General features: G+C 36.1%; 1 protein-coding gene across 1 annotated transcript in view; it reads right to left on the bottom strand.

Moving 5' to 3' along the window:
* The window catches only part of ASCC3 (activating signal cointegrator 1 complex subunit 3), a 402,674-nt gene that overhangs the window by 101,956 nt on the left and 274,864 nt on the right, over positions 1-25,854 (bottom strand). The window contains 6 exon segments of the mRNA XM_006148783.2: positions 1,295-1,429; positions 1,941-2,052; positions 16,219-16,344; positions 21,616-21,748; positions 23,325-23,445; positions 23,534-23,671. Coding sequence (XP_006148845.1) covers positions 1,295-1,429; positions 1,941-2,052; positions 16,219-16,344; positions 21,616-21,748; positions 23,325-23,445; positions 23,534-23,671 — 765 coding nt within the window.

Below are 25,854 nucleotides of genomic sequence, written 5' to 3'. Positions count from 1 at the left end.
AGAGAGAGAGAGAGAGAGAGAGAGAAAGTGAGAAAGGAAACCACCAGATCTGGGACATGAACCATGGTGGGACATGTGGGAATGTCCAGCACGCCACCTGCTGGTCTCCGAAAATTTGGGACATGTGGGAATGTCCAGCACGCCACCTGTTGGTCTCCGAAAATTCTTATTTTATATTCTTCCTTTAGGAGCAAACAATAGAAACCCAAATGATATAGGTTCCACCCATCCATCATCAATCAATTTACTTACAAGTATTTTCTGACTCACTATGATGGACGTGGCCCTATGCCAGGCACATCATAGACATTAGTTTCTTAGAAAACAATAAGAAACTGAAGAACTATGAATAGGATATTGAAGCTTTATAGAAATGATAAAATGACGGAGAGAAAAGAAAAAGTTGGTAAGTGAACTACCATAGAATCAGTGAATTTTTACTTGAGAAGGACCTTAAAGACGTAATAGTCCAGTGGTTCTTAACGTCATTTTAAAGCACGAGCATGCCTGAGGGCTAACAGGAAATCTGTATATCTTGACTAATGTGTCAACAAAGTTTTATGGTAAATTATTACACTTAAACTCAACAAAGTTGAAAAAGAAAGCTAAAAGCATATAAAATATACATGCATATATATATATATATATATTTAACTTCAATATTAAATTTAGTTCTTAGCTTCTTGACAAGGAAAAAAAATACACACAGGATAATTTTTTTTTCTTTTTTCTTTCTTTCCCCCTTTTTTTTTCACCATGTGAACATCTGGTTTTGTTTTGAAAGATATACATGTGGGTAGGGGTGGAGGTTAAATAGCTTTCCTGGAATTAATTCTAAGAGACTTAATCATATGGATCCTTACATAAAGAAATTTCAGTACATAATGGATAAGAATTCAACAGGAACCATCCAAAAGAAGCACCAGAAAAAGCTATCAATAAAAAATTCAAAAAGCCTATTGGTATCGAAGAATAAGATGATTACCTGGCTTCTCAGGAGAGCCCTGTTTACACATATTATCCCGGCTTAACTATTACAGGCAGTCCAATTCCACTCTAAGAAGAACCCAAGCTTGGATGATAAATTATGAATTCACTATATCTATGGTGAACTTAAGTCTAGATACATTGCTTTAAAGTAACCTTATATAACAGAGAAAAGGATTTCATAAACAGTTTTTGTCTAATTTCATAAAGAATTGTATGGCAACAATTTAAAACCTAAATTGTAAAATATATATGTTAGCAGATATCTTTATACTAAGAAACAATGGAATAACACCATGAAACTTACACTCAGAATTGAAAGTAATTCTTCAGCACTGCATTCAGGTTTCAAACGGTCCTTAAACATTTTAACTGTTTGGTGCTTCAAATAATAATAGGAAGCAATTCGGCCATATGTCAGTGGTTCAATACTCCGATTATCCTATGCCAAAACAAAGATAAAATGATGTAAGTAAAAAGTATGAAGGAAGTACATACCTTCATAAAATTAGGAATTTACATTATAGGTTACTATTGCAATAAGTTTGTTAAAACTTCTGCTATCAAATACAAATAAAAAAATTGAACTTTTGCCTTAAAAGCAAAAAAACAAAGAAAAAAAAATACTTCTGACATCACTAAAGGCAAAAGCCCTAGTATTAAAAAGCTGAGGACCACCAATAGCATAATGGTTATGTTGCTGGACTCCCACATAGTCAGCTTCGGTCCAAGTCCCAGACCCAACAGCTTAAAACTCACACCAGGTGCGTGTATATGTGTATGAGAAGGGACTGCGGTGTGGCCATCCCCTTTGTGAGGGTGATTTCTTGATTTCTGTTCTTCTGTCTGTCTGTCCAGTGAGCGCATGTGCCCTATAGCAAAAATCTCTCCCTCAAGAAAAAAAAAAAAGCATGGTAATATTTTCAGTTAGAATGTACATGACTAAGTCATACCTCTCCGATTTCGATACAGTAGGAAAGTTCTAATTCAACCAGGGATTTCTCGATCAGATGGGACAGAAACTTGTTCATAGAATCATGGCTCACATCGCCCAAGTTGTAGTAGCTAGAAAATAACAAGGTTATTATTATTATTATTTTTATGAGAAAGGAGAACACATGATCGTCGCTGGGAAGAGGGGAGAGAGGGAGGGGGGGAGAGAGAGAGAGAGAGAGAGAGAGAGAGTCATTTTTGACAGGGTTTCTCAAAATCATGATCCTCCTACCCAGCTTCCAGTTAGCTATGACCATGGATGTGTGCCACTAGCACATAGGCATGTACACGTAGCCTGTTGAGGCTGGGCTGGGAACTGAACCTGGGCCTCCCTTGAAGCTTCAGTCACACACAACAGTGTCTTCCCATTTGCACGACCACGGCTTGACCGAGCAAGTTATTTGTTGCAAGATATATTCTACTGAAACTGTTACCTCAATTCACCTAGTTTTTTCTGTTCAGAATTTTTAAAAATACTAAATTATATTTACAGCAAATCAAACAAATAAAGGAATTGTAACTATCTTCCCATTTTACAAATAAAAGCCCCGCACTAGTTTGCTGGCACCAGTGAACCAAAACACATTAAAAATACTAAGGCAGATAAATCTCTTCTTCGCATTAAAAAATTTTTGTTAAAATTCGCATTATTTCCATTTACACAATTGGAACAAACTGAAATTGTGCACTGTATTTAGAAAGAGTATAAAGTACGAGGTGTGTGCATGTTAGTGTATCACCTTTTATTATAAAATCTACCCACAGTAACTTTACAAAAGTCACCAAATTACTGATTTGGGTGGTAAATGAGGCCACCTAGAAAATTTGACCATTTATAGTCCCCTTTAGTGCTTAAGAAATAAATCTCATTGTTTAAGGTTTAGAAGGGGCAACATGAAGGTAAAATTAAGGCATTCTAACTAGGCTTCAATACATGGAAAGACACAGGTCTAGTTCCATCTATTTCTTTCTTTTTTTTTTTTTTTAAGAGATTTTTTGCTATAGGGCGGTGTGCTCATCAGAAAGACAGAGACAGACAGAAACAGAAAACAAGAAATCATCCCCCAGGGGGGATGGCTATGCCGTAATCTCTTCTCCTCCATTCTCCTCTTGGGATCTTGGGCACGCACGCACATGTGCCCGGATTGAGTTTTAAGCCACTGGGTCCAGGATGTGAACCGGGGTCAACTACGTAGGAGTCCAGTGACATAGCTATTACGCTAACTGCTGGTCCCTAGTTCCATCTATTTCTAAATAAAGAGCCCAATGACATACAATTCACCTAAATGTTCCTGCTGCGACTCTGACAGGTTCATGGCAAATCCCTTTGATCACTAAGAATCTGTGCCTGGGAACAATGTACAGACCACACTCACAATCATGACACTTATTCCTACTCTGTACCCTTGTTGGCATAGAGAATTTATATGCCTTAGCCCCTTTGCCCATCCAAGTTATGGAACAGAAGTAGAACGAGGTCGTGGAGATCAGATTCTCATCACTGAAATCCACCGCGAATGACAGTTTTATGTCTATCTATACAGGACTAGGAAAGGGATATTCATAGCCCGGATAAAGGGTGCGAACAGTCTTAGATGAGAGAGGCTCACAGGAAACTACAACCTGGAGGGAAGGAGAAACACTGTCAAGACAGCTTTTGTCATTTCCCCACCTTTCTGTATACAAAGGGAAAGACTTGGATCAGTTAACTATGGAAAATCCCAAAAAAAAAAACCCCCAAAAAAAAAAAAAAAAAAAAAGAAAAGAAAAAAAGAAAAAAAAAGGAACACTTTCATTTTAGTCTGTAGAAAAATGATGGCTTTTTCTGGAAAAGCTCTTATCATGAACCAAAATAAAGCAATAATTATTAGTGTAGAGATAAGTAAGTACTGAACTCAGTACTGCCACTGATTTAAACAAAATGTTCAGATTCATATGGAAGTGAAAAACCTGCATTAAAAACCAGTAGGAAATATTTATTTTACCATGGAAAATGACTAAGCTTAAGTATTTAGCTAGAACAATGGTTTTGGCTTTATAGGTAAAATAAAAATTCTGGGCATTCAAAGCCCTATAAAAGAGGTAGATCCCCAAAGCCATTCCCAATTACTGAAACTATTTTTTCTTTTATTTTTTCCCCCAAGAAGTGAAATTCACCCAACTTTCTGCAATATAAGTGCTTATTACTTTGTATTCCACATGGTTTTGGCTCACTAAACCTATAAATTTCTCAATACTAATTTCAGTGTCTAGACTAAAATGTAGTAACCAAAATAAAGCAATAATTATTAGTGTAGAGATAAGTAGTACTCCTGATAGTATATAAGTAATAGCACTTGTAGGCAAGAATTAGATTATATACAATTAAAATGAAAGAGGACCTTATGAAAAAAATAATAGCAATAAATACAAAGAATTAGAATTCTATTTTGATTTATAAATCTATTAGGTCATCTGGAAAAAAATTTTGCTACCCAAATAGCTTTTAGTCTACAAATATAATTATCATTTTATGCTTCAATGAATAAATTTACAAATAATATTTAAATTAATCAATGATAAAAAAATTCCTTCAAAAATGATTCTTTTTAATTTTTTTTGTTACAATTTCCTTTATATTATTTATTGTATCTGTAAGGTACTACTTAACGGGCTAAAATCCTTTCTAAAGTTGATTTAAGTCTACTGGAACTTTTCTTTTTCAGACTAATTTGTTGATTTCATCAAGACAAAATGCAGTCAGGGTTAGCAATTCTTAGACATTTAACATAGCTTGCCAAAAAAAAAAAGAAATTCAATAAAAATCATTTCTCTGAGCTTTCAACAAGTTATATTTATTATTCCACTAAAATGTCATTAAGAAATCATCTCGCTAAAACGTAACATATTCCTTTAAGAAAAAGTAACTTTTTTTTTTGTTTTTAAATTAATTGTCGGAGGACATGTGTTCTTGCCATAGAGAACATGAAAAAGGGAGGAAGTATCCCTGTAGGGCCAGCCATCGGTCTGGTGGTTAGGGAGCTAGATCCCACAAGGCTGACTGTGCGGTTCAATTTCTAGACCTAGAGACTTGAAAAATATGTTGTGTGTGTGTGTGTGTGTGCCCCCATTAAAAATCCTGAAAGAAGAAAGAGATGGAGGAGAAGAGAGTATGTGACCATTCCCCATGGGGGTAGTGTGCTTTTTCCACTTTTTCTTTCATTGTCTGTCTCTCTCTGGAAAGTTGGGGAGTGTATGCACCATCTGGCATATTGGAAAAAAAAATTTCCCAATGGGGCCTGGTTGTTCATGCCACAGTCTTGTCTCCTCCCTTTCTCCATCCTGTTGTGATTTGGGGCATACATACCCATGTGCCTAGCATGTTTTTCGAGTGACCAGGGCTGAGATTAAAAGTGACCAGTCATATGGGATATGGCTCCTTTAACCATTAAGGCTATGGGAATGGTTCAATATACATTTTTTTTAAAAGAGGTTTCTGCTTTAGGGCGCATATGCTCACCATAAAGACAGAGAAGAACACACTGCATAGTGGCTTAATCATGCATGTTATTGTGGACAAATAATTTTTCACTTTTTTAATATATGTGTGTGTGTGTGTGTGTGTGTATGAATATATATACATATATATATATATATATAAAACAGACAAGTTATAAAATTAAATTCAATAATTGAACTTCACCGATCTTTACTGAAAGTTATTCTTTGCTAATATTGGAGAAGAGGTTCTAAGATCACTTAAAATATTTTCAAATCCTTATAAAAGTAATATACTGTTACATCAGGATCAGCAATTGGTGTAATGGCTATGTTACTGAATTCCCATGTAGTTGACTGTGGTTCGAATCCCGGACCTGGTGGCTTAAACTCATGCTGGGTGCATGTGCGTGTATGCCCATGAATCCGAGAGGAGAAGGGATTTTGGCATGCCATCCCTCTGGGGGGGGGTGATTTCTTGCTTTCTGTCTCTCTCTGTCTTACTGGGGAGTGCATATGCCCTATTGCAAAAATCTCTCCAAAGAAAAAAAAAGATACTGTTGCATCTTAATTAGACATATAATTACAAGACACTATAAAATAATAAAACTAAATGTAAATTTAGGTTCCATAAAATTTCCAGAGTTAATATATTCTGACATTTTTCTGTGAATAAGGAGTTTATATGCTCTGTTATAACAGCATAATAGGGCCTTCATTACTGGTGTGAACTTTTCAATTACCATGATAAGCCTAAACATGCATAAGCATTTAGCTTAGAACATTACATATCATTAATTTTGATAATCACTTTAATAACTTCAAATAGCATAAAGCAGCTAAGTAAAAAGATCTATTTTCATACTGTACTTTCCATAGTACAAAATGTATAGTATACTAGTTATTTAGATATAAGTATTATATAACTGTTTTAATTACAGATAAAGGATACAATGTAATTTCATGCTCAATGCATTGAATCATCAAGACATTATCCTTTCTTGGCCATAAACAGACAACTTCCCTTTTTGTCAGCATGCTATTTCATTTATTTCACAGAGAAATCCAGTTTCACAATAATTGACTTGTCAGAAGCTCTAATTTATGAGACTGAGCTCTGTAAGATTTCTCTATATTGGACTCAACCTGCACACAGGCAGGGTTGAATATTTACAATGCTGTTAACAGGTGCTGAGTTGTTTAATGATTCTAATAGCCAGAAGCGTACTGAGAAAGCCAGCGGGATCACAATTACAGGCTGTTTGAACACAACAATTACTAGTCCCCTGAGAGGTGTGAAAGTCAAAGGCAGTTTGATAGTGACAGCATCTAGCACATGGGCTACACAAGCTAACTTCTATTAGCAGTCCATTGGGGAAAAGTCATAACAAACCTCTCCCTATAATAAAAATTTACAAAGTTCATAAAATTTAAACAATCAAAAACTAAAGCAACTTTAAAAAATTGTCTTTAAGGGATCTCATTGAAGGACAAACAAGAATTCCTTACATGAAACCTCAGGTTATCTTTTTCTAATCTTAATATGGGTGAAATTTCACCAGTTGAGAATGAAACATTTTATAGTAATGTAAAACATGGATAAAGTTACACCAAACAGTTTGGATTTAATGTGAATGGTGGTGGTCATTTCCTGTCTGGTTTATGTAAACCTGGCCAGATATCTTGCTGGGAAATTTTTCATCAGTATCGAAATGCTGCCGCTATAACTGTCAGCACTGGGAAGTCATTTGTTATAGCACCATGTTTTTTTATGTTCAGATTATGCAGCAGTAATAATGACACAAATAATGAAAGTGGTTGCAGGGACAGCTGAAACTACCACAACATTTTTTTTTGTCCCTATCTGAAAGCTTTCTCAGGGGAAAATCAGAGAGTAAAAGTGAACATACAAATTGAATCCAGAACTCAATTTGGAATACATTCTATTTTATGAAAGCATCAGTACATGTGTTTATATATATTTAAATAAGACAATGTATATGAATATGTGTCTCTGTATATATTTACACATAATTATTTTAATATACATATAAACTTGCATACACACACACACACACACACACACACACAACACACACACACACAGACACATTCATGAGATTATAAACAGGTATACAGTGACCAACACAGTAATAGTGGTTGAAATCATTGCCAACATAAATTTTATTTTTGGTGTGGTAATAGTAGAGGTTTTACAGTGGCATGACTAACTGAAGGGAGTTAAAGAGTCAGGTCATATTTATTCATTTATATATGACTATGTTTTGAAAGTGCCCTTCCATTTTTTAGTCTCTGTTACATACACACACGTAGGCAGACAGGTGTGTATATACACTCCTGCTGTCCAAGGAAAGTCAAATCTCAATTTATGGCACTGGATAATGGCGTGTATTTAGAAAAAATAACAACTACACATAATACAAGCCCTTCATTCAAGATGATGATTTTAGCCTGAATGCAACTGTTGCTTGAGGCCCAGTCAGCCCCACAGTGCAGTGGCTAAGTACTTGGGGGCTAGATTCCACACAGCTAACCATGGTTCTAATCCTGCCTTGGTAGCTTAAAAAATATGCCAGGTACATGTGTATGCATCCCAAAATACTGACAGGTTGCAGAAATAGAGAAAGGATTGTGGCATGACCATACCCTATTGTGAGGTGCTTCTTCCCCCACCCCACCTCTCTGGTGAATATACTTGCTCTCCAGCAATTAAGAAAAAATGAAACATGTTTACCAGATTTGAAAATAAGAAAAAAACTAAAAGTTTACTGATCTTCTATGCTTTTGTTTGCTTCCAGTTTTGGAAAAAGGTGATTTTAACATATGCAATAATAAAAATACACAACTGAGAGCCAAAAATAAGGATGGGAAGGAAAGGGAACCCTTTTACATTGTTGGTGAAAATGTCAATTAGCATAGCCACTTTGGAAAATAGTAAGGAGGCTCCTCAAAACACCAAAAACAATTACCGTATGATCTAGCAATTCTGATGGGTATGTATCTAAAGCCATTTAAATCAGTGGGTTAAAGAGATATTTGCACTCTCATGTTCATTAGTAAAGATATGAAAATAGCTAAGTGTCTATCAATAGGCAGATCCAAAGAAAGTGGCGTGTACACACCATGGAATATTTAGTCATTAAAAAACTGGAATTTTGCATTTGCAATAACATGGATGAATCTAGAATATATTATGTTAGATAAAATAAGCTACCTAGCATAATACAGACACAAATGCCTGGGGAATGGAAAAAAGAAAACTCACAGAGGTAGAGTGGAATGTCTGTTACTAGAGGTTGGAGGTGGGGGAAGTGAGCAGGGAAAGGGAATTCAGTCAAAGGGTAGAATGTTTTAGTTAGGAGGAATCAGTTCTGGAGCTCTGCACAAGGTGAATAGTTAATGTAAAGTACTACATATTTCAGAATTATTAAGCGCTTAGACTTTCAATGTTCTCACCATAAGGAAATCATAAGCCTGTGAAATGATACTGGGTCATTGGAAAAGTATGATGCATTTTTGCATAAAAAGAAATGTCATGACCTTTCAATGACCCAATGGATGTTAATTATTTGTATTTGTTCATTCCACAGTGCATACATGTATCAAACCATCACACTGGGAACCAGCATATGGTGTAATGGTTATGTCACTGGACTCCTACATAGTCTACTGCTGTTTGAGTTCCGGATCCAGTGGTTTAAAATTCAGGCTGGGTACATGTGAATGCGTGCCTAAAATCTTTTTTTTTGGAGAGATTTTCACTATAGGGCGCGTGTGCTCGCCAGACAGACAGAGAGAGACATAGAGACAGAAAGCGAGAAATCACCCCCCGGGGGGATGGTCACGCCGCAATCCCTTCTCCTCCATTTTCCTCTTGGGATCTGTGTGCCTAAAATCTTGAGAGGAGAAGGGAGAAGGGAGCGGCATGACCATCCCCTCAGGGGGTGATTTCTCCTTTTCTGTCTCTGTCTCTCTATGAGTACACACGCCCTATAGCAAAAATCTCTAAAACACAAAACAAAATCACATTGTATCCATAAATACGTAAAATTATTCCTTGTCCATTACGTTTTTCTCTTAAAAGTTGCAGGTCTTGGGACCTGCTGCACAATGTTGGAGCCACATGAAAGGCCCAGCTTTGGATTCTGGGTCAGCCTCAGCAAAGGGGGTAGGCCTATGATGCTGGCTAGCTGGGAGGAAGGGGGAAGGATCCTGTAATGACAAGAACTTATTGGGGGTCCCTATCTCTTTCTCATAAAATAAATAAATAAACTTTAAAATTTGAAAACAAACAAAATATATCTATACAAAACTCCACAGAGAAATGTTTACAGCAATCTTAAAAAAAGAGTTAATCAGAAATACGATTCCAGGGAACCTGCAGTTAGCGTAATGGCTATGTCGCTGGACTCCCATGTAGTCGAAGGCGGTTCGCATCCCGGACCCGGTGGCTTAAAACTCTCGCTAGGTGTGTGTGCGTGCGTGCCCAAGATCCCGAGAGGAGAATGGAGGAGAAGGGACTGGAGCGTGACCAGCCCCCTTGGGGGGTGATTTCTCGCTTTCTGTCTCTATGTCTCTCTCTGGCTGTCTGGCGAGCGCACGTGCCCTATAGCGAAAAACCTCTCCAAACAAACAAACAAAAAAGAAATAAGGTTCCAGAGGCAAACCATGGTGGTACAACTCTGTAGTGCGTAAGCCCTACATGAAGATCTCTTGTTCGGACTCAGGGTCTCCTTATATATGCTGGGATGCGCACACATGCCTATGATTTTTGCTGGGTAAGGCTGGAGTGGACAATGGCACCAAGACCTTATTGGAAGTGCCTGTCTCTCTCTCTCTTTATTCTCTCTCATGGAAGAAATAAATAAACGTTAAAAAAAATAAAGAAGGTTGGAGAGCTTGAGTAGAATTAAGAAATCTACATAGAAATTATTTATACACATTTTCCCCATTTTTATCCAGATATAAAGGTACAGGTATTAAAACTGACGATTTGTTTTTTGGGGCATCAAAAGAATTAAAGTCTAATACGCTCAGAATTGGCATGGCAGACTTTCCATAAGGAACACATATACCATAGGAACAAAAAGAGAAGTAGGCAGGGAATATGAATACTTGAGTTCTGGACCTGATAATGAAGAATGAAATGGAATTCTGGCGCTGCCTCTGCCACACAGGAACTGTGCTACTGTGGGAAAGTTACTGAACTTCCCTGTGCTGTAGGTTCCTTCTGTAAAATGAGGATCCTAAGAGTATTAAATGACGTACGCTCTTGAAGCAGCATGTCAATTTTGGTAGACACTCAATAAATACTATTAATGTAGATTTTTGTTTCCCATTGTATTCATTTCAATTTTTATTTTTATAATTTCCTTCCCCATATTTATGTTCTGCTATGGTGCTTCACCTAGTTTCCTGAGATGAATACTTATTTTATTTTCAAGCATTAATGCTTTCTTTTTTTTAGGTCTCTAAAGATAAAAATATTCCTTTGAATATTTGGTTTGTGTCCACAGGTTTTGTTTGTTACATAAAATTTCACTTTCGCATAGCTCTAGTCTATACCATTTGTTTTGATGTCACCTGTCATTAGAACGAAAGCAGTTAGGTATTTTTTGCCACATCTTTTATTGCTTATTTTTGGTTCTATTATACTATACACTGAGAACACAGCCTTACGAGTCTACGTCTTGAAATATGATGAGATTTTTTTTTGCAGTCTAGTTCCTGGTAAATTTTCATAAGTACATTTTCTATGAGTATTTGCAAGTATTCCATACTCTATTTCTTAGGGGCATACATACAAAAATACACATAGGTATAAGTCAAGGATATTAGTTGTTATTCACATCCTGTATTTTATGAAATATTTATTCCTTTGGCATGCTGATTTTTGAGAGGATGTGTTAATGACAACAATTTCAGGTAGGTTTCCATTAGTTTTTGCAATTCATATTTTGAGGCTGCTTTTTAATTACTATAAATTTGTAAACCGTTATAACTTCTCAGTGATTATGTTTTTAACAGGAAGAAGCATTCTTCTTTGTCCTTTTCATTTTCTTGCTTTGTATTTTGTTTTGTCTGATTTTAATTTTACAGCTATTGCTTTGCCTTTATTATTCACCTTCTCATTTCAATTCATAATTTTCAACTTTTCTGTCATTTTGAGTTGATATCTTGCTTCTAAGTGATGTTCAGATGGCTTTAAAAATGAGAATCTCTGCCTTATACCAGGAGGTTTAAATGATCTCTAACATTGTCCATAATAGTGACCTGACTTAGGACACAAATAGATCCTGTCTCATGCTTGACACCGTGCAACGGTTCCCGTCTTCTACAGAACAAAGTCCTTATCATATCTCCACATTGCCTATCCTGCTGACCTTCTACATCCCAAACCTCACTTGCTATCCTCCACTTTTCCCTCATCTCACTTCATGTATACCTTTTTTTATAAGAATTTATTTAAATTTGATCAGAGAGGGACAGAGTGAGAGGGACCAGAGGGCACCTGCATTTGTCAGAGAGAGAGAGAGAGAGAAAGAGAAAGAAAGTTAGAAAGCAAGCTGTCAGGTCTGGGATTTGAACTGGGGTCGGCCATATGGGAGTCCAGTGCCCTTAACCACCATGCCACCTGCTGGGCCCAAGGTACCTTCTTCTTGCTGCTTCTTTAATATGTCTCTAATATGTTCCCTTGGCCTAAAATGCTATTCTCTATATATTCATTCACCTTTCACTTCTTTCAAGTCTTTTTTTTTTTTTTTTTTTTTTTTAGGGGTTTTATCTTAAAGGAAGGCGCGCCTCTGAGAGAGACAGAAAGTCAGAAATCAACCCCCAGGGCTAAGGCCACACTGCAATTCCTTCTCTTCCATTCTCCTCTTGGGATCTTGGGCAAGCATGCACATGTGCCCAGCGTGAGTTTAGGCCACTGGGGCCGGGACTTGAACCGTGGTTGACTACATGGGAGTCCAGGTACGTAGCCATTACACTATCTGATGGTACCCCTCTTTTTTTTTTACCCCTCTTTCAAGTCTTTACTCAAACGTCACAACTTTAATGATGTCCATCCTGACTTCCTATTTAATACTGTAACCTCCACACCTGTCCCAACTTCACCTACTGGCTTTCCCAATTTTCTTTCTTCCCTTTTTTTGTAAAAAGAATGATTCATTTCATTTTATTATTACTATTATAATTTAACATGCTATAGGGCACATGTGCTCACCAGAGAGAGATAGAGACAGAAAAACCTCTTCAATCTTCTTGTTTTGCTTCTAGTTACTACTGCTCATTACACTTATATGTGGATTTTTCTCACTATAACATTATTAAGTAAAAGAGTGAGAGAGAGAGAGAAAGCAAGTTGTCAGGTTTGGGATTCCAACTGGGAGATCAATGCCCCAACCAGCATGTCAACCTGCTGGCCCCATTCCTCTCTATTTTCCTTACCTTGTTCTCCTTTCTTTTCAAAGTACACATCACCTTCTAATATACTTTAAAATTTATTGTCTCTGCTGAAAAATTGTGAGTGCCAAGGAGCAAATATTGTATTTAGTTTACTAATATATCTTTAAATGTCTAGAACAGTGACTGAAACATGGTAGGCATTCAATGAATGTTTAGAGAACTAATAAACATAAATTTAATTTTTAAATGCTTATGCCTTACCATTTTAAGATTTCAAGGTTTTTGAGGCTAAAAGTCATTACTTATGTTGCTACTACCTCAGAACAGAATCTAAGATAACTGCTTATCATAGCCTTTTTTAGAAAAACAAATTACTGTCATATATATTCTGGACTGAGTAACTAACATGTAACAGCTTGAGCCTAGGCTTCTAATTCAGAAAAATACTGACAGTGTCAGTCTTAACCTACTTAGTAATCTCAATTTATGTACAGGTGGCTACTAAAGAACTCGCACACATAATATGAATGGTTGAGAGTAGATGAACTATTGCCTCCTGAAAATTAGCTGAAGCTGCATTTTTCAAAATGAGACTGGACTTTTAAGATTTTTAGAGCTTTGTTGGCTCTAAGAGCTGGAGAGGGTAATACAGGTAGGAAGAAGAGTGACATCAAAACACAAAAGTGAGAGGAATCTTTCACCTAGAGGTGGTATGGATTACTGCCTCCTCCAATCAATCTATCCTAGTCCTTTAGGCAGTGGTGGTGGGGGATGTCAATCCTCTTTTTGGGGAGTGAGAGGTCAGGGAAACAGCTGCCACAACTACTAAACGCCCTAAGGCAATCCTTAAGATGATGCACCTTCTCACTCCTAGGCAAAAAATGACCATCAGGTAAAGTGAGGCAATGTGGACTGAGGAGTACTCACTTATTTGCATGAACTACACTTAGAACAACCATGGGTGAGCAAGAGACACCCGAAGTTGCTAGTATCCAAGAAGGTTCCCTGGATCAGAGGCTCAGTGCGATGATGGCTTAATTACCCAAGTAAATGCTTTCAAGATTTCATCCTTTGTCCACTATGGTAAGTCTCTTCAAGCTTCTTGTTCTGCTTCTAATTACTACTGTTTATTACAGTTGCATGTAGATTTTCTAGTCATATTATTACTAAATAAAAGGCAGGTTATAACCAGAGCAACTGGGAGTGATGCCTACTCCAGGTCCCTCCCTGTGTGACCCCTATTCTGACTAGTGTCTCCAGCTGTGTGCTTGGCTCATCTCACTCTCACAGGTGAATAAACTATAAACACTGGGCATGTTCTCACTTGTTATCCAAATTTCAAGACTACTACGTTCTATGTATACTAACATAATCTTATCTATTACATTTTCAGGAGAGTCATGACGTGTTTTTCTATGCAAAAATGTATCATGACTTTTCAGACAACTTAATAGTTCCTACTTCCTCCAGATAATACACTTAATTTCTGATCAATACTATCTGACAGTTTATAAATTAGGCTTGATTGGCAATAGACTAAAACAAAGGAGAGGAAAAGCTCAAAGCAAATTCAGGTGGGAAAGTCAAGGTAAATAATGCAGAGTATAAATATCAACAAAAGTGAAAGTTAGATTAGAGAAAGATTTTGACGCATCAACTCAGCTTTAGACATAGTAAGTTGAAATGATTGTGGTAAGTCCATGTGGCAACATTCAGAAGGCTGGTGGAGAAATAAAACTATAACTTGATAGACAGCAGAGTGGAATAATATTCCAGGGTTTTTCACATACATAAAGATGATTTTTTTTTTTTTTTAGAGAGAGATTTTTGCTATAGGGTGTATGTACTTGCTGGAGAGACAGAGAGAGAGACAGAGAGACAGAAATTGAGAAATCACACCCCAGGAGGGATGGCTATACCACAATCCCTTCTCCTCCATTCTCTTCACAGGATTTTAGGCATGCACGTACATGTGCCTGACATGAATTTAAAGCTGCTGAGACTGGGACTCAAACTGTGGTCAACTACCTGGGAGTCCAATGTTGTTACTATTATGCCATCTGTTGGTCCCTATACAGGTGCCCTATATTTTAAATACAGTGACACCTCTAGAGAAAGACCTATTAGCATCATGCTCTGTGAAGAGCACAATGTTAGTTGAATGGAGTGACTAGGAAACTTCAGGATATTCTACAAAATAACTGGTTGGTAACTCTTCGAAAGTGTCAAGTTTATGAGAGACAATGATAGACCAAGGAAATAGCAGACTACAGTGAACTAAAGAGACAGGACAACTAAAAGCAATGCAAGGTACCAAATTGGATTCTGTACAGAAAAGGAACATTAGTGAGATAACTGGTAAAAATCCAAATAAAGTCTACAGATCATTGAATAGTATACATTAATTAATATATAAATGTCAGTCTCCTGATTTTGAGAATTGTGCTATCATCATGTAAGATGGTAACAATGTGGAAGCTGAGTGAGCGGTGTATGCTGGTTTGCTCAGTCCTCAAAGACGGGATGAAGTATCACTGTTATGCTTTAGTGCTTAGAATAACATTTGATAAATGGTGTTGAATGAAGATCTAACATATTGCCTGGGGCAAAAGCACTCCATCCTGCCACAATTTCATTTTTTTCTTACAACGTTTTAATTAATTCTTACAGATGCTTCATAGATTTTTCCACCTGCAATTTCAGAACTTTACTCTTCTCTGAATCCCAAATGAACTGAAGTCACTATTACATAGTTTAGCAGATTTCTTCTTCTTCTTTTTTTTTTTTATTTTTTTATGAGAGATTTTTTGCTATAGGGCACATGTGAGAGAGAGAGAGAGAATGTGAGAAATCACCCTGGGAGGAGGGTGGGTGGCTACATTGTAATCCCTTTTTCTACATTTGCCTCTCAGGATTTTGGGCATGCATGCACATGTGCTTAGCCTGAGTTTCAAGCCTCCAGGTCCAGGACTCAAACCGCAGTTGGCCATGAGGGAGTCCAGGGACGTTACCACTGAGCCATCTGCTGGTCCCTTAGCACATTTATGACTTCAGGTATCATGTTTTCCAACTGCAGAGCAAATTCCTGAGAATACCCTAAGGTAATTAAAATAAAGTAATAAATTCATATAATTATTCATTTTCTAGTATCACATACTATGATCATGTAAAGAAAATTATCTGATTCTCTGAGAAAACTCATATGCCTAGAATGTCCAAAGTTCTGACTTTTTGTTATGTACCAGAATTTCGAATTTGTTACTTTAAAGCATATTTTCTTTCAGGGAAAAACAGCAAAGTAAGTAACTTTCCTTTAAAAAGTTCTGCACTTGCCTGGGGTTCATGATAAGACGTCGGAAAAAGTAAGTCCAGGTGATATAATCCATTGCATCTTGCTTAGATGTTATTGTACCACCAGCAATCTCTGCATTTAAATGGTCAGAGAGCACTCCTAACAAGCTGTATAGTAAACAAGAAATGAGAAACACACATGAACACTAAACAAAACACATTTCTGACAGTGAAGATTCGGATTTTATAGGATATGAATGTGTTTTTTATAATTTCTCTATTTTGTATATTATTTCATATAATTTGTGAATAACTCATTTCAAATTATTTGGTGGGAACTTTGTTTCAGTGTCCTTTAACCACGTTTATAAATCGCTTGTACCATAACTCAAAGAGCCTAAGTTATTCAGTACATATGTACTTATGTTCTTGCTTTTTTCAAAGTTTGTTATGTTTTTCATTTGAACATGAAAAAAAAAATGGGTCAATCGGCAAGAGAATGTCACAGAGAGTATTTAAAATATTATGTTTTTCTAAAATAAGTGAATAATAGTAATAATGTGCTAAAGAAATAACTAATACCTGTTATATGGAAGGTAATCAGCAGATGGTATTACTGCTATGAGGCATTTTGGGAAAATGAACTGCTAAATGAAAAATAAAAAAGACTGGAGCCAAGAGAGGCCGGGTAACAGCGAGAAACAGAAAAGATACTGTTGAGAGTAGAGGGATATACTTATGAGGGACCTGAAGAAATATGTAACAAGTACTGAGGCAGATGAAATAGAGTTGGTATGAGGGATAGTAGTTAGGATAGAGGAGTGAGCAAGGATATTCCCTTTATTCATTCAGTGTGTATTAAGTCAAAGAAGCTATTATTATAGTAGGTGTTGTGATCATACAAAGATGATCAGATTACAGACTGACATGACAAAAATGTCCATTTTAGTTTTCTATGTAAAAGTATAAAAAAATAAAGTAACATTTAACAAAGAAAAGCAAAATAAATTATGATACATGGGACAACATGCAGGTATTAGAAATAGTTTTTAGGGACCAGCAGTTGGCATAATGGCTATGTTGCTGGACTCCCATGTAGCTGACCATGGTTTGAGTCCTGGACCTGGTGGCTTGAACTCATGCTGGGTGTGTGTGTGCACGTGCCCAAGATCCCGAGAGGAGAATAGAGGAAAAGGGATTGTGGCATGGCCATCCCCCCGGGGGATGATTTCTTGCTTTCTGTCTCTCTGTCTCTCTAGCGAGCACATGTGCCCTATAGCAAAAACCTCTCCCCCCCAAAAAAAGAAAAATAAAAAAGAAGAAATAGTTTTTAAATAGGTCATAAGAAAAATGGCCATAATAAATAGAATTAAAAAACACTGCTATGTTACTTTTAATTCACTAGTAGCAGTGTTGAAACTTGTACAATTTGGAGAGCAATTTGTTCATATCTACTTTTATAATCACTATGACACAGGTTAGTTTTTCATTATGACCTACTAGAGAAACATTTACATGTGAGGCTAGGGAAGTGAACATTGTACACTGTGATATCTTACATTAGAGGAAAAAAACTGCAAACTCTCTAAGTGCTCATTAGTGAAGAAATGAATAAACACACTATGGAATACTATAAAATTGATAAAATTATAATAATCACAAAAAGAATCAAAATGTAAAATTGAGCTGACCTTTTACTGAAGTCTACATGGAGACAATTACAAAAATAATACATGTTCAACTCAATTCTCATCATTTGAACACAATTTTGTAAATAATACCAAGATCAAGCATTGCTGATACATTGAAAGTCTTGTGTACATTTCTAATCACTAACATGCTCAAAAAGATATTCTCACCTTTATTTCTCTTTCTTACCTTATTGTAGTAGCTCGGACCTCTAGCATAATGCTTGCTGGAAATAGTAAGAGCGTCCCTGTATCATTCCCTACCTCAAAAAGAAGCTATCATATTTAACTAATAATTATGATAGCTGTAGTAAGTTCTTTTGTACTTACGTCTTTATCAGATTAAAGATATTTCTTAATAGTCCTGCTTGCTAAGAGTTTTGGTTATGAATGGTGGAGAATCTGATCAATTTTTTTTACATGTAAGAGATGATTATACGATTATATAATTTTTCTCATTTTTTCCTGTTGTTAATGTGGTGAGTTACATTCATTTACTTCCATATAATAACTCATCTTTGCATTTATGGGATATACTGTACTTGAGTATAATATATTATCTTTTTATCCATTGCTAGGCTTGATTTACTGATGTTTTGTTTAGGATTTCTCCATCTATATTCATGAGGTACACAGGTTTGTTATATTCCTTTCCTGTAAATTTCTTAACAGGTTTTTAGTCCAAGTTATTCTGGGCTCATAAAACAAGTTGGCAAGGTTTCATATCATTTCTACCAGTAGGAGGAAATCATGTTAAGAATGAGGTTATTTCTTTAAGTGTTATGAGGAATTCATTAGTGAGGTATCTGGGTCAGAAGATTTCTTTGTCAAAAGATTTAAAATCTCAGATTCAATTTCTTTGACAGGCTAGATTTTCTGCTCCCTCCTCCCTCATTCATTATAGAAAGTGTGTATGTGCACATGAGAGTGAAAAATATAAGAGCACCCGCCACAGGTTTGATCACACTGCAATCCCCTTCTTCCAGTCATCCAGCTCATTGGACCCTTGTATGCATGTCCCATGTGGTTCAGGGAGGCCAGAGATTTGAATGTTGGCCTCCAAGTGAGATTTGGTTTCTCTTAAACAATACCACAGACTGGGCTCTTGCTTTTTAAATTTTTTAAAAACATTTTTAGAGATTTTTTTTTGTTAGAGAGACTTTTGCTACAGAGTGTATGTGCTCACCAGAAAGACAGAGAAGTCAGTAGAGAGAGAAAGGGAGAAATCATCCCCCAGGGGGGATGGCCACACAATAGTCCCTTCTCCTTCATTCTCTTTTTGGGATTTTGGGCATGCACGCACATGTGCCCAATGTGAGTTTTAATCCACTGGGTCTGGGACTTGAATTACAGTTGACCATGTGGGAGTCCAGAGATGAAACCATTATGCCATTTTCTGGTCCCATTTTTAATGTATGCATATAAGCAAAAGAAAGAGAACAGGATTTCGAAGCTCAATCATGCCAAGATTCCCGTCCTCCTATACTCCAGGCCACCAGGACCCTAGGTACATTTTTATGTGCCTGGAATGTTTTCAGGCCAACTGGGCCAGGGACTCAAAGTGTGGCCAGCATGTGGTCTCTAGTTCTGTAGTCTGGTATACTATGAGTTATGCCACAGACACTGGGCCTAGATTTTCTATTTCTTTTTTGTGTCATATTAGTAATTTTAAAAGAAATTTTATCATTTTATCTCAATTTTAAAAAATATTTGCATAAAATTGAACATAATTTCTCATTTTACTATCTATAGTATATTTTCATTAATGATATTCAGACTTTAATGTTTATCATTTTTATTGTTTTCAGAGAATCAACTTTTAGCATTATTGATTTTTCTCTAATGTCTGTGTATTTCTTCCCCCTGCCTCACTTTTTTTTTTTAAATTACAGAGAGCTGGTGTGCTTCTTTGCCAGAATGAGACAAAGAAAAGCATCCCCTGGGACCAGCAGGTGGCGTGGTGGATAAGGTGCTGGACACTCCCACATGGCCAACCACAGTTCGAGTACTGGACCTGGAGGCTTGCTTTCTTATTTTCCCTCTTTCTCTCTCTCTCTCTCTCTCTCTCTCTGTGTATCTCTCTAGTCAAATGAAAAGAAATGAATGAATAAATTAAATAAGTAATTAAAAAAAAGGCATCTCCAAATGGGACATGATCACATCACAATACTTTTTCCTCCATTTCATCTTCCTAATAGGACTTTGAGCATGTACACACACACATGCCTTTGGCATGTTTTATTTCAAGCTTCCAGGGCTAGGATTTGAACTGCAATTGTCCAAGTAGGACTCAGAACTCACTGCACTATGAGACTAGCTCTATATGTTTATTTCAAAGTAATTCTTGCTTTTATCTTTCTTAAATTCTCTTTTTGAGTTCAACTTGCTATTTTTCTTAAATTCTTGAAATAGATATTTTATTTTTAAAAATACATACATTTATAATAATAAAATTTTTCTTAGCATACCAATTTAAAAAGAAAATCCACATTAAAAAAAATCAGTGTCAGCACTTACAAAATCATAAAGAGAGTTGGCCTATGTAGTAGTTAAGGCAGCTGGATCCTATGTAGCTGACTATGTGGTTCAAGTCCTGGACCCCGTGATTTGAGAAGCACACTGGGTACGTGTGCACATGTTCCCTAAATCCCAACAGGAGGGGAAGATAGATAAAGAAGGGATTGTGGTGTGACCCTTTCCCATGGAGGGTGCTTTCTCACTTTCTCTCTCTCTCTATTTCTCTACAATAAGTGTATGTACCCTCAGGCAAAAAAAAATAAAAATATAAAAAAAGAAAAAAAGAAAAAAGAAAAAGAAAAGTTTTTAAAAAGGAAAAGAAACCCCATAACTATTTACACTATAAATCAGAAACATGTTTTGTCCTCAGTGTAGCCAGACTATAGTAAAGGAGATACAGCACAGAGAAAAGGACTATAAAGATAGTGGTAAGTGCTATAAATAAAAAGATATATAAATCTGAGGGAGTAAAGGTTATTTTGAACTGAGAAAATGAGACTTTATGAAAGAGGAAGTTGTTACTGAGTTCACAAACAAGTATGAAATAACTCTGAAATAGGTCAAGAGTCAAAATTATTAATTGTATTATTCCCCTTTGTCAGAGATATTTATTAACTAGAAAACAAATCTTTTATCAAGCTAATAACTCTATTAAATGCTTACTATCTGAAAGACACAGTTCCACTAACTATGGGTTCGATCATTACAAAGACTGTGAGATAGCTGGTATTGCTGTCATCTCCATACTACAGATAGGTGCACTATGGCACTGAGACGTTAAAGACCGTACTCAAGATCAAGCAAGTAAGCAGCAGGGCTCGTATTTAATCCCCAGTGGTTATATGGCACAAAGCCAATGTGACTGGACACTGTACTATGCTACTTCTTTTGAAAAGTTCTTCAGTGAAAACTCTAACTGAATGTTATGTCATGGTGATAATTACATTCAGTTAAATATCAATTCATTCTTTTAAACTATAAATTTCACCGATTTTTAAAATTTAACTTTATCTATTATTATTATTTTTTAATTTGACCAGAGAGAGACAGAGAGAAAGAGTGAGAAAGCAAGTCACCAGGTCCAGGACTTCAACTGTGGTTGGCCATGTGAGAGTCTAGTGTCTTTTACCACCTGTCGGTCCCAAATTCACTGATTTTTATCTAATGAAATACAACTGGAAAAACATCTTGCTATGAAAGTAATCTATTTAAATTAATATAAAGCAAAATTTACCTTGATTCTACTGGAAAAGGCTCATAAAGAAATTTTTTGTAGAAGTCTTTCTTTATGTCATGAACCAGAATTACAGCTTTGCCTTGATCATCAAACTGAGGTCTCCCAGCACGTCCCATCATCTGGAGCACATCTATAAATAAAAGAACAAGAGGTATTCTGTATGTGGCTTATAGCACAGGGGAAGTTTACTGATTATGGCAAGCTTCTACAATCCAACAAAGTAACTAAAAACCTGTAATATCAACAAGCCTATGTACTATCTCTGATGACTACTATGGAGGTTCCCTAAATTAAAATAATGTACTCAAAAAATTTACAATTTTTTTTTAAATTTGCTAGAGGGCAAGTATGCTTCCCAGAGAGAGACAAGAGGGGTGGCGAGTGTGGGAAAGCACATCCATGGGGGACAGTCATGCCACAATCCCTTCTCCGCCATTGCTCCTTTAGGATTTTGGGCATGCATGCATATGTACCCGCTGTGTTTCTCAAGCCACCAGGTCTGAGACAAACCACACAATTGGGTATGTGGGATTCAACTGCCCTAATCACGACACCACTAACTGGCTCAGAACACTTAAAATTGAATAAACAAATTACAATGATGGAAAATTGAGTCCCTCAAAGGATCTCTCTTAATATTCATAAAGCTAAGAAAGATGAAAATCCCCTTGAGTTAATACTTGAAAGTATTGTTTAAGTGATATTATTTTACTTAAATAAGTAAAACATATCTTTTCAGCAGAGTCATTTATTTTCTCCATGAACAATGGGCCTATTTAGGCCTTCTTTTCTTCCCATCAATAATAAAAAATGTCTATCTTTTATACTGCAGGAGTCTCTGAGGTAACCAGTAATTTAGAAATGTTATAGCTTTTTCATGTATTCACTGAATGGAAATGCACAATGAGTACATTTCCCTCTTCAAAACCCACTGAAAATGATTTTTACCAAGTTTTAAAATAGGCTAATAGACTATTTATGCATAAATTATAACTACAAGCTCTATGGTTCTAGAAATCTCATGGAAGCATCGTATTTAGTAAAATACATTTAAAATTAAATATTATAATGCATAATCATAATTAAGTCACTAATCACTACTAACCAGTATTTTATTTATAAATTTGAAACAATCATATGCCTATTTTATTTATAAATTTGAAACTATCATATGTATATATATATGTGTGTGTGTATATACATATATATATGCATAAATATATGTGTGTGTATATGTATATACATATACATATATATGCATTTTCTCTCTCTCTCAATATGCATACATATGCCAGAGAGAATAGGAGAAAGTACCCTGCAATGGGGCGTGGGGCATGGTTGTGAGCAATCCCTTCTCCATTCTCCATCCTGCTGAGATTTTGGGCACATATCCCCATGCACCTGGCATGTTTCTCACGTCACTGGGTCTAGGATTCAAATTTGGTTGGTCGTGTGAGATCCAGCTCCCTCAAGCATTAGACAGCATGGCTAGCCCCATCATTTATAAATTTGATCTTTAACAAACTGAGTAAGTCAAAGCAAATAAAATAACTTGATATTTTATACGTTTGTCCTGGAAACAAACTTTACAATTTGTTCATATACATTTAAATGTAACCAATTCTTTAAAAAAAATTTTAAGAAATTCAAATTATTAAGATTAAAATAGGAGCTTAACATATCTTAGTAAAATTTTAAAAAATTACCTGTAATAGGAAAATCCACATAACGTCTTGTTTTTCCATCATAATATTCGGTTCCCTTAATAATTACTAAATGAGCAGGAAAGTTTACACCCCAGGCTAATGTGCTTGTAGCAATAAGTACCTAAAAAATAAAAGATAATTTCTTCCATCTAGGTAAAATATAACTTGTAGATTACATTTAAATGTGTGTTTGTAAGAAAAAAAAATACCTGAACTTTACAGTTTACAAATAGTTCCTCTACTGTCTTTCGGTCCCTCTCATGTAGTCCAGCATGATGCATTCCTATTCCAAAAGCAAGGGTCAGTTTCAGGTTGGAATCTCTGATTGTTCCAATGATGTTTTCCATCTAAACATAAAAACACAATTATAAGATGCAGGTGTATTAGCTTTAAAATTTCATATTAAGGATCAGGTGCTAGTGTGGTGGTTAAGGTGGCTAGATCCCAAATTAAATGGTAGACCAGGCAGTTTATTCCTGGACTTGGTGGCTTGAAAAACATGCTAGGTGCATGTGCCTATGTGCTGAAAATCCTGAAAGAAAGGAAAAAAGGGGAAAGAATTGCAGTGTGAAACCCCCTCTCCCCATTGGCGTGCTTTCTCTCTCTCTCCCCTGACAAGTATATGTGCACTCTGGAAAATTACAAGAAAAAAAATTGTATTAAAATTACATTTGAAGGGCTAGTAAGCAGCATGGTGGTTCAAGTGCTGGACTCCTACATGGCTGACCACAGTTCAAGTCCCGGACCTGGCGGCTTTCTCTCTCTCTCTCTCTCTCTCCCTGGCAAGTGTGCATGCCCTTTAGCAAATTAAAATAATAATAATAATAAATACAAAACATCTCCTTGGTGAGATTATATATTCTATGTAAACTAAAATGTGTTATCTGTCTTGTTTGTATGTATTGAGGGAAAAAAATTCTGTAGGTAAGTGAAACATACTCTTAATAAGTAACAACTACTAAAGTTAGTGCAATCTTGCCTGAGATGTTTCAGTACATCTATTTATCTTTTGTTATAAAAGTGACTTTTATTTTTTTGGCCCCAGTGACAAATATCTGGAAACCAGAGACAAAATAATTAACTAGAATTTCATCAGATAGACAGGAATTTTTATGCTTTTTAACTGAACTCAATAGTGACTCCAAGTAAGCTACACACCTTCGAGTGTCAGTTTACTTGTAAATTAGAAATAATAAGAATCTTATATATACACTCAATTTCCCCTAAAATACTATACTGGGAGATACTAATCTTATATGTAAATTCAGTAATAGGTAAAGAGCATAAATAGGTCTTAAAAATACTTATACCTACTGAAGTATTATTTTCTAGAAAAGTACAGAACTATAAACATACTAGAGTCTCTGCATCATATACTCTCAAAATTCTAATCTGAATATCATTTAAAAAATCAAATTTATATAATTTTGCTTACTTCTCATTCCTTCAATCAACAGTGCAGCTAAAACACTTGTATTTACTGGCTGTTTTCCTTAATAAATTACCTTTTCACTTTTTAAAAGTGGATATAGAAGCCTTTTGTATGGTCTTGTGAGAGCTCTTAATATATAGGGAGCTACAAAATGTTCATAAGAAAATAAAATTCATGGGGGTGGCAGGTGGCATGGTAGTGATGGTAGTGAGGACACCGGACTACCACATGACAGACTGAAGTTTGAGTCCTGGACCTGGCAGCTTGCTTTCTCACTTTGCGTCTCTCTCTCTCTCTGGTCAAATTTAAAAATAATAACAATAAATAAAATTAAATGATTCTTTATTAAAAATGAAATTCAAGTACAAATTTATTTTGGAGCAAAATTTTTTTGAAATCCATGCATAGCTTTTTCTTTTTTTTCATGATGTATACTTTTCTGAAAACTTTCTGAAGACCCTTTGAATTAAAGGTATCAATCCCTTGTCCATCGTATGCTATAACTACTTTTATCCTTTTTTATTAAAATTTAGACTTTTGTCATAGGGTACATGTGCTCACCAGGGGGAAAAGGGCGGAGGGAGGGGGGGAAGAGAGAGAAAGAGAGAGAAAGAGAGAAAGAAATCAGTTACTAAGGGTATAGCCAAGCAACAATCCCTTCTCCTCTCTGGATTTTGGGTATGCACACCCAAGAGCCTGGCATGATTTGCAAGTTGCCAGGTCCAGGACTTGATCTGCAGTCTCCCATGTGGGAGTCTAGCACTTCAACCACCATATCACCTGCTGGCCTCATCATTCAGTTATTTTATTTGTACTTCTTTTAATGTTACAGAACTAAAGATTCTTCCTTTTTTTCCTTCTTTCCTTCCTTTTAAAAAATATGCTACAGGGTGGATGTGCTCCCTGGAGAGAGGGAAGGAAAGGGACACAGCACCCGCTGGGTGGATGGCCATGTCACAATCCCTTCTCCTTCATTCTTTTCTTGGGACTTTGGGCACACTCGCACACAGGCCCAGAAAGTTTTTCAAACTTCAAGGTCCAGGACTCAAATGACATAGTAGGCCATGTGGGATCCAGTCACTTTAACTTCTACACAAC

This window comes from Tupaia chinensis, unplaced genomic scaffold, assembly GCF_000334495.1.
Source record: "Tupaia chinensis unplaced genomic scaffold, TupChi_1.0 Scaffold000244_1, whole genome shotgun sequence".
NCBI lineage: Eukaryota > Metazoa > Chordata > Mammalia > Scandentia > Tupaiidae > Tupaia > Tupaia belangeri.
Note: the sequence above shows the minus strand (reverse complement) of the source record. Positions and strands in the feature narration are given on the sequence as shown.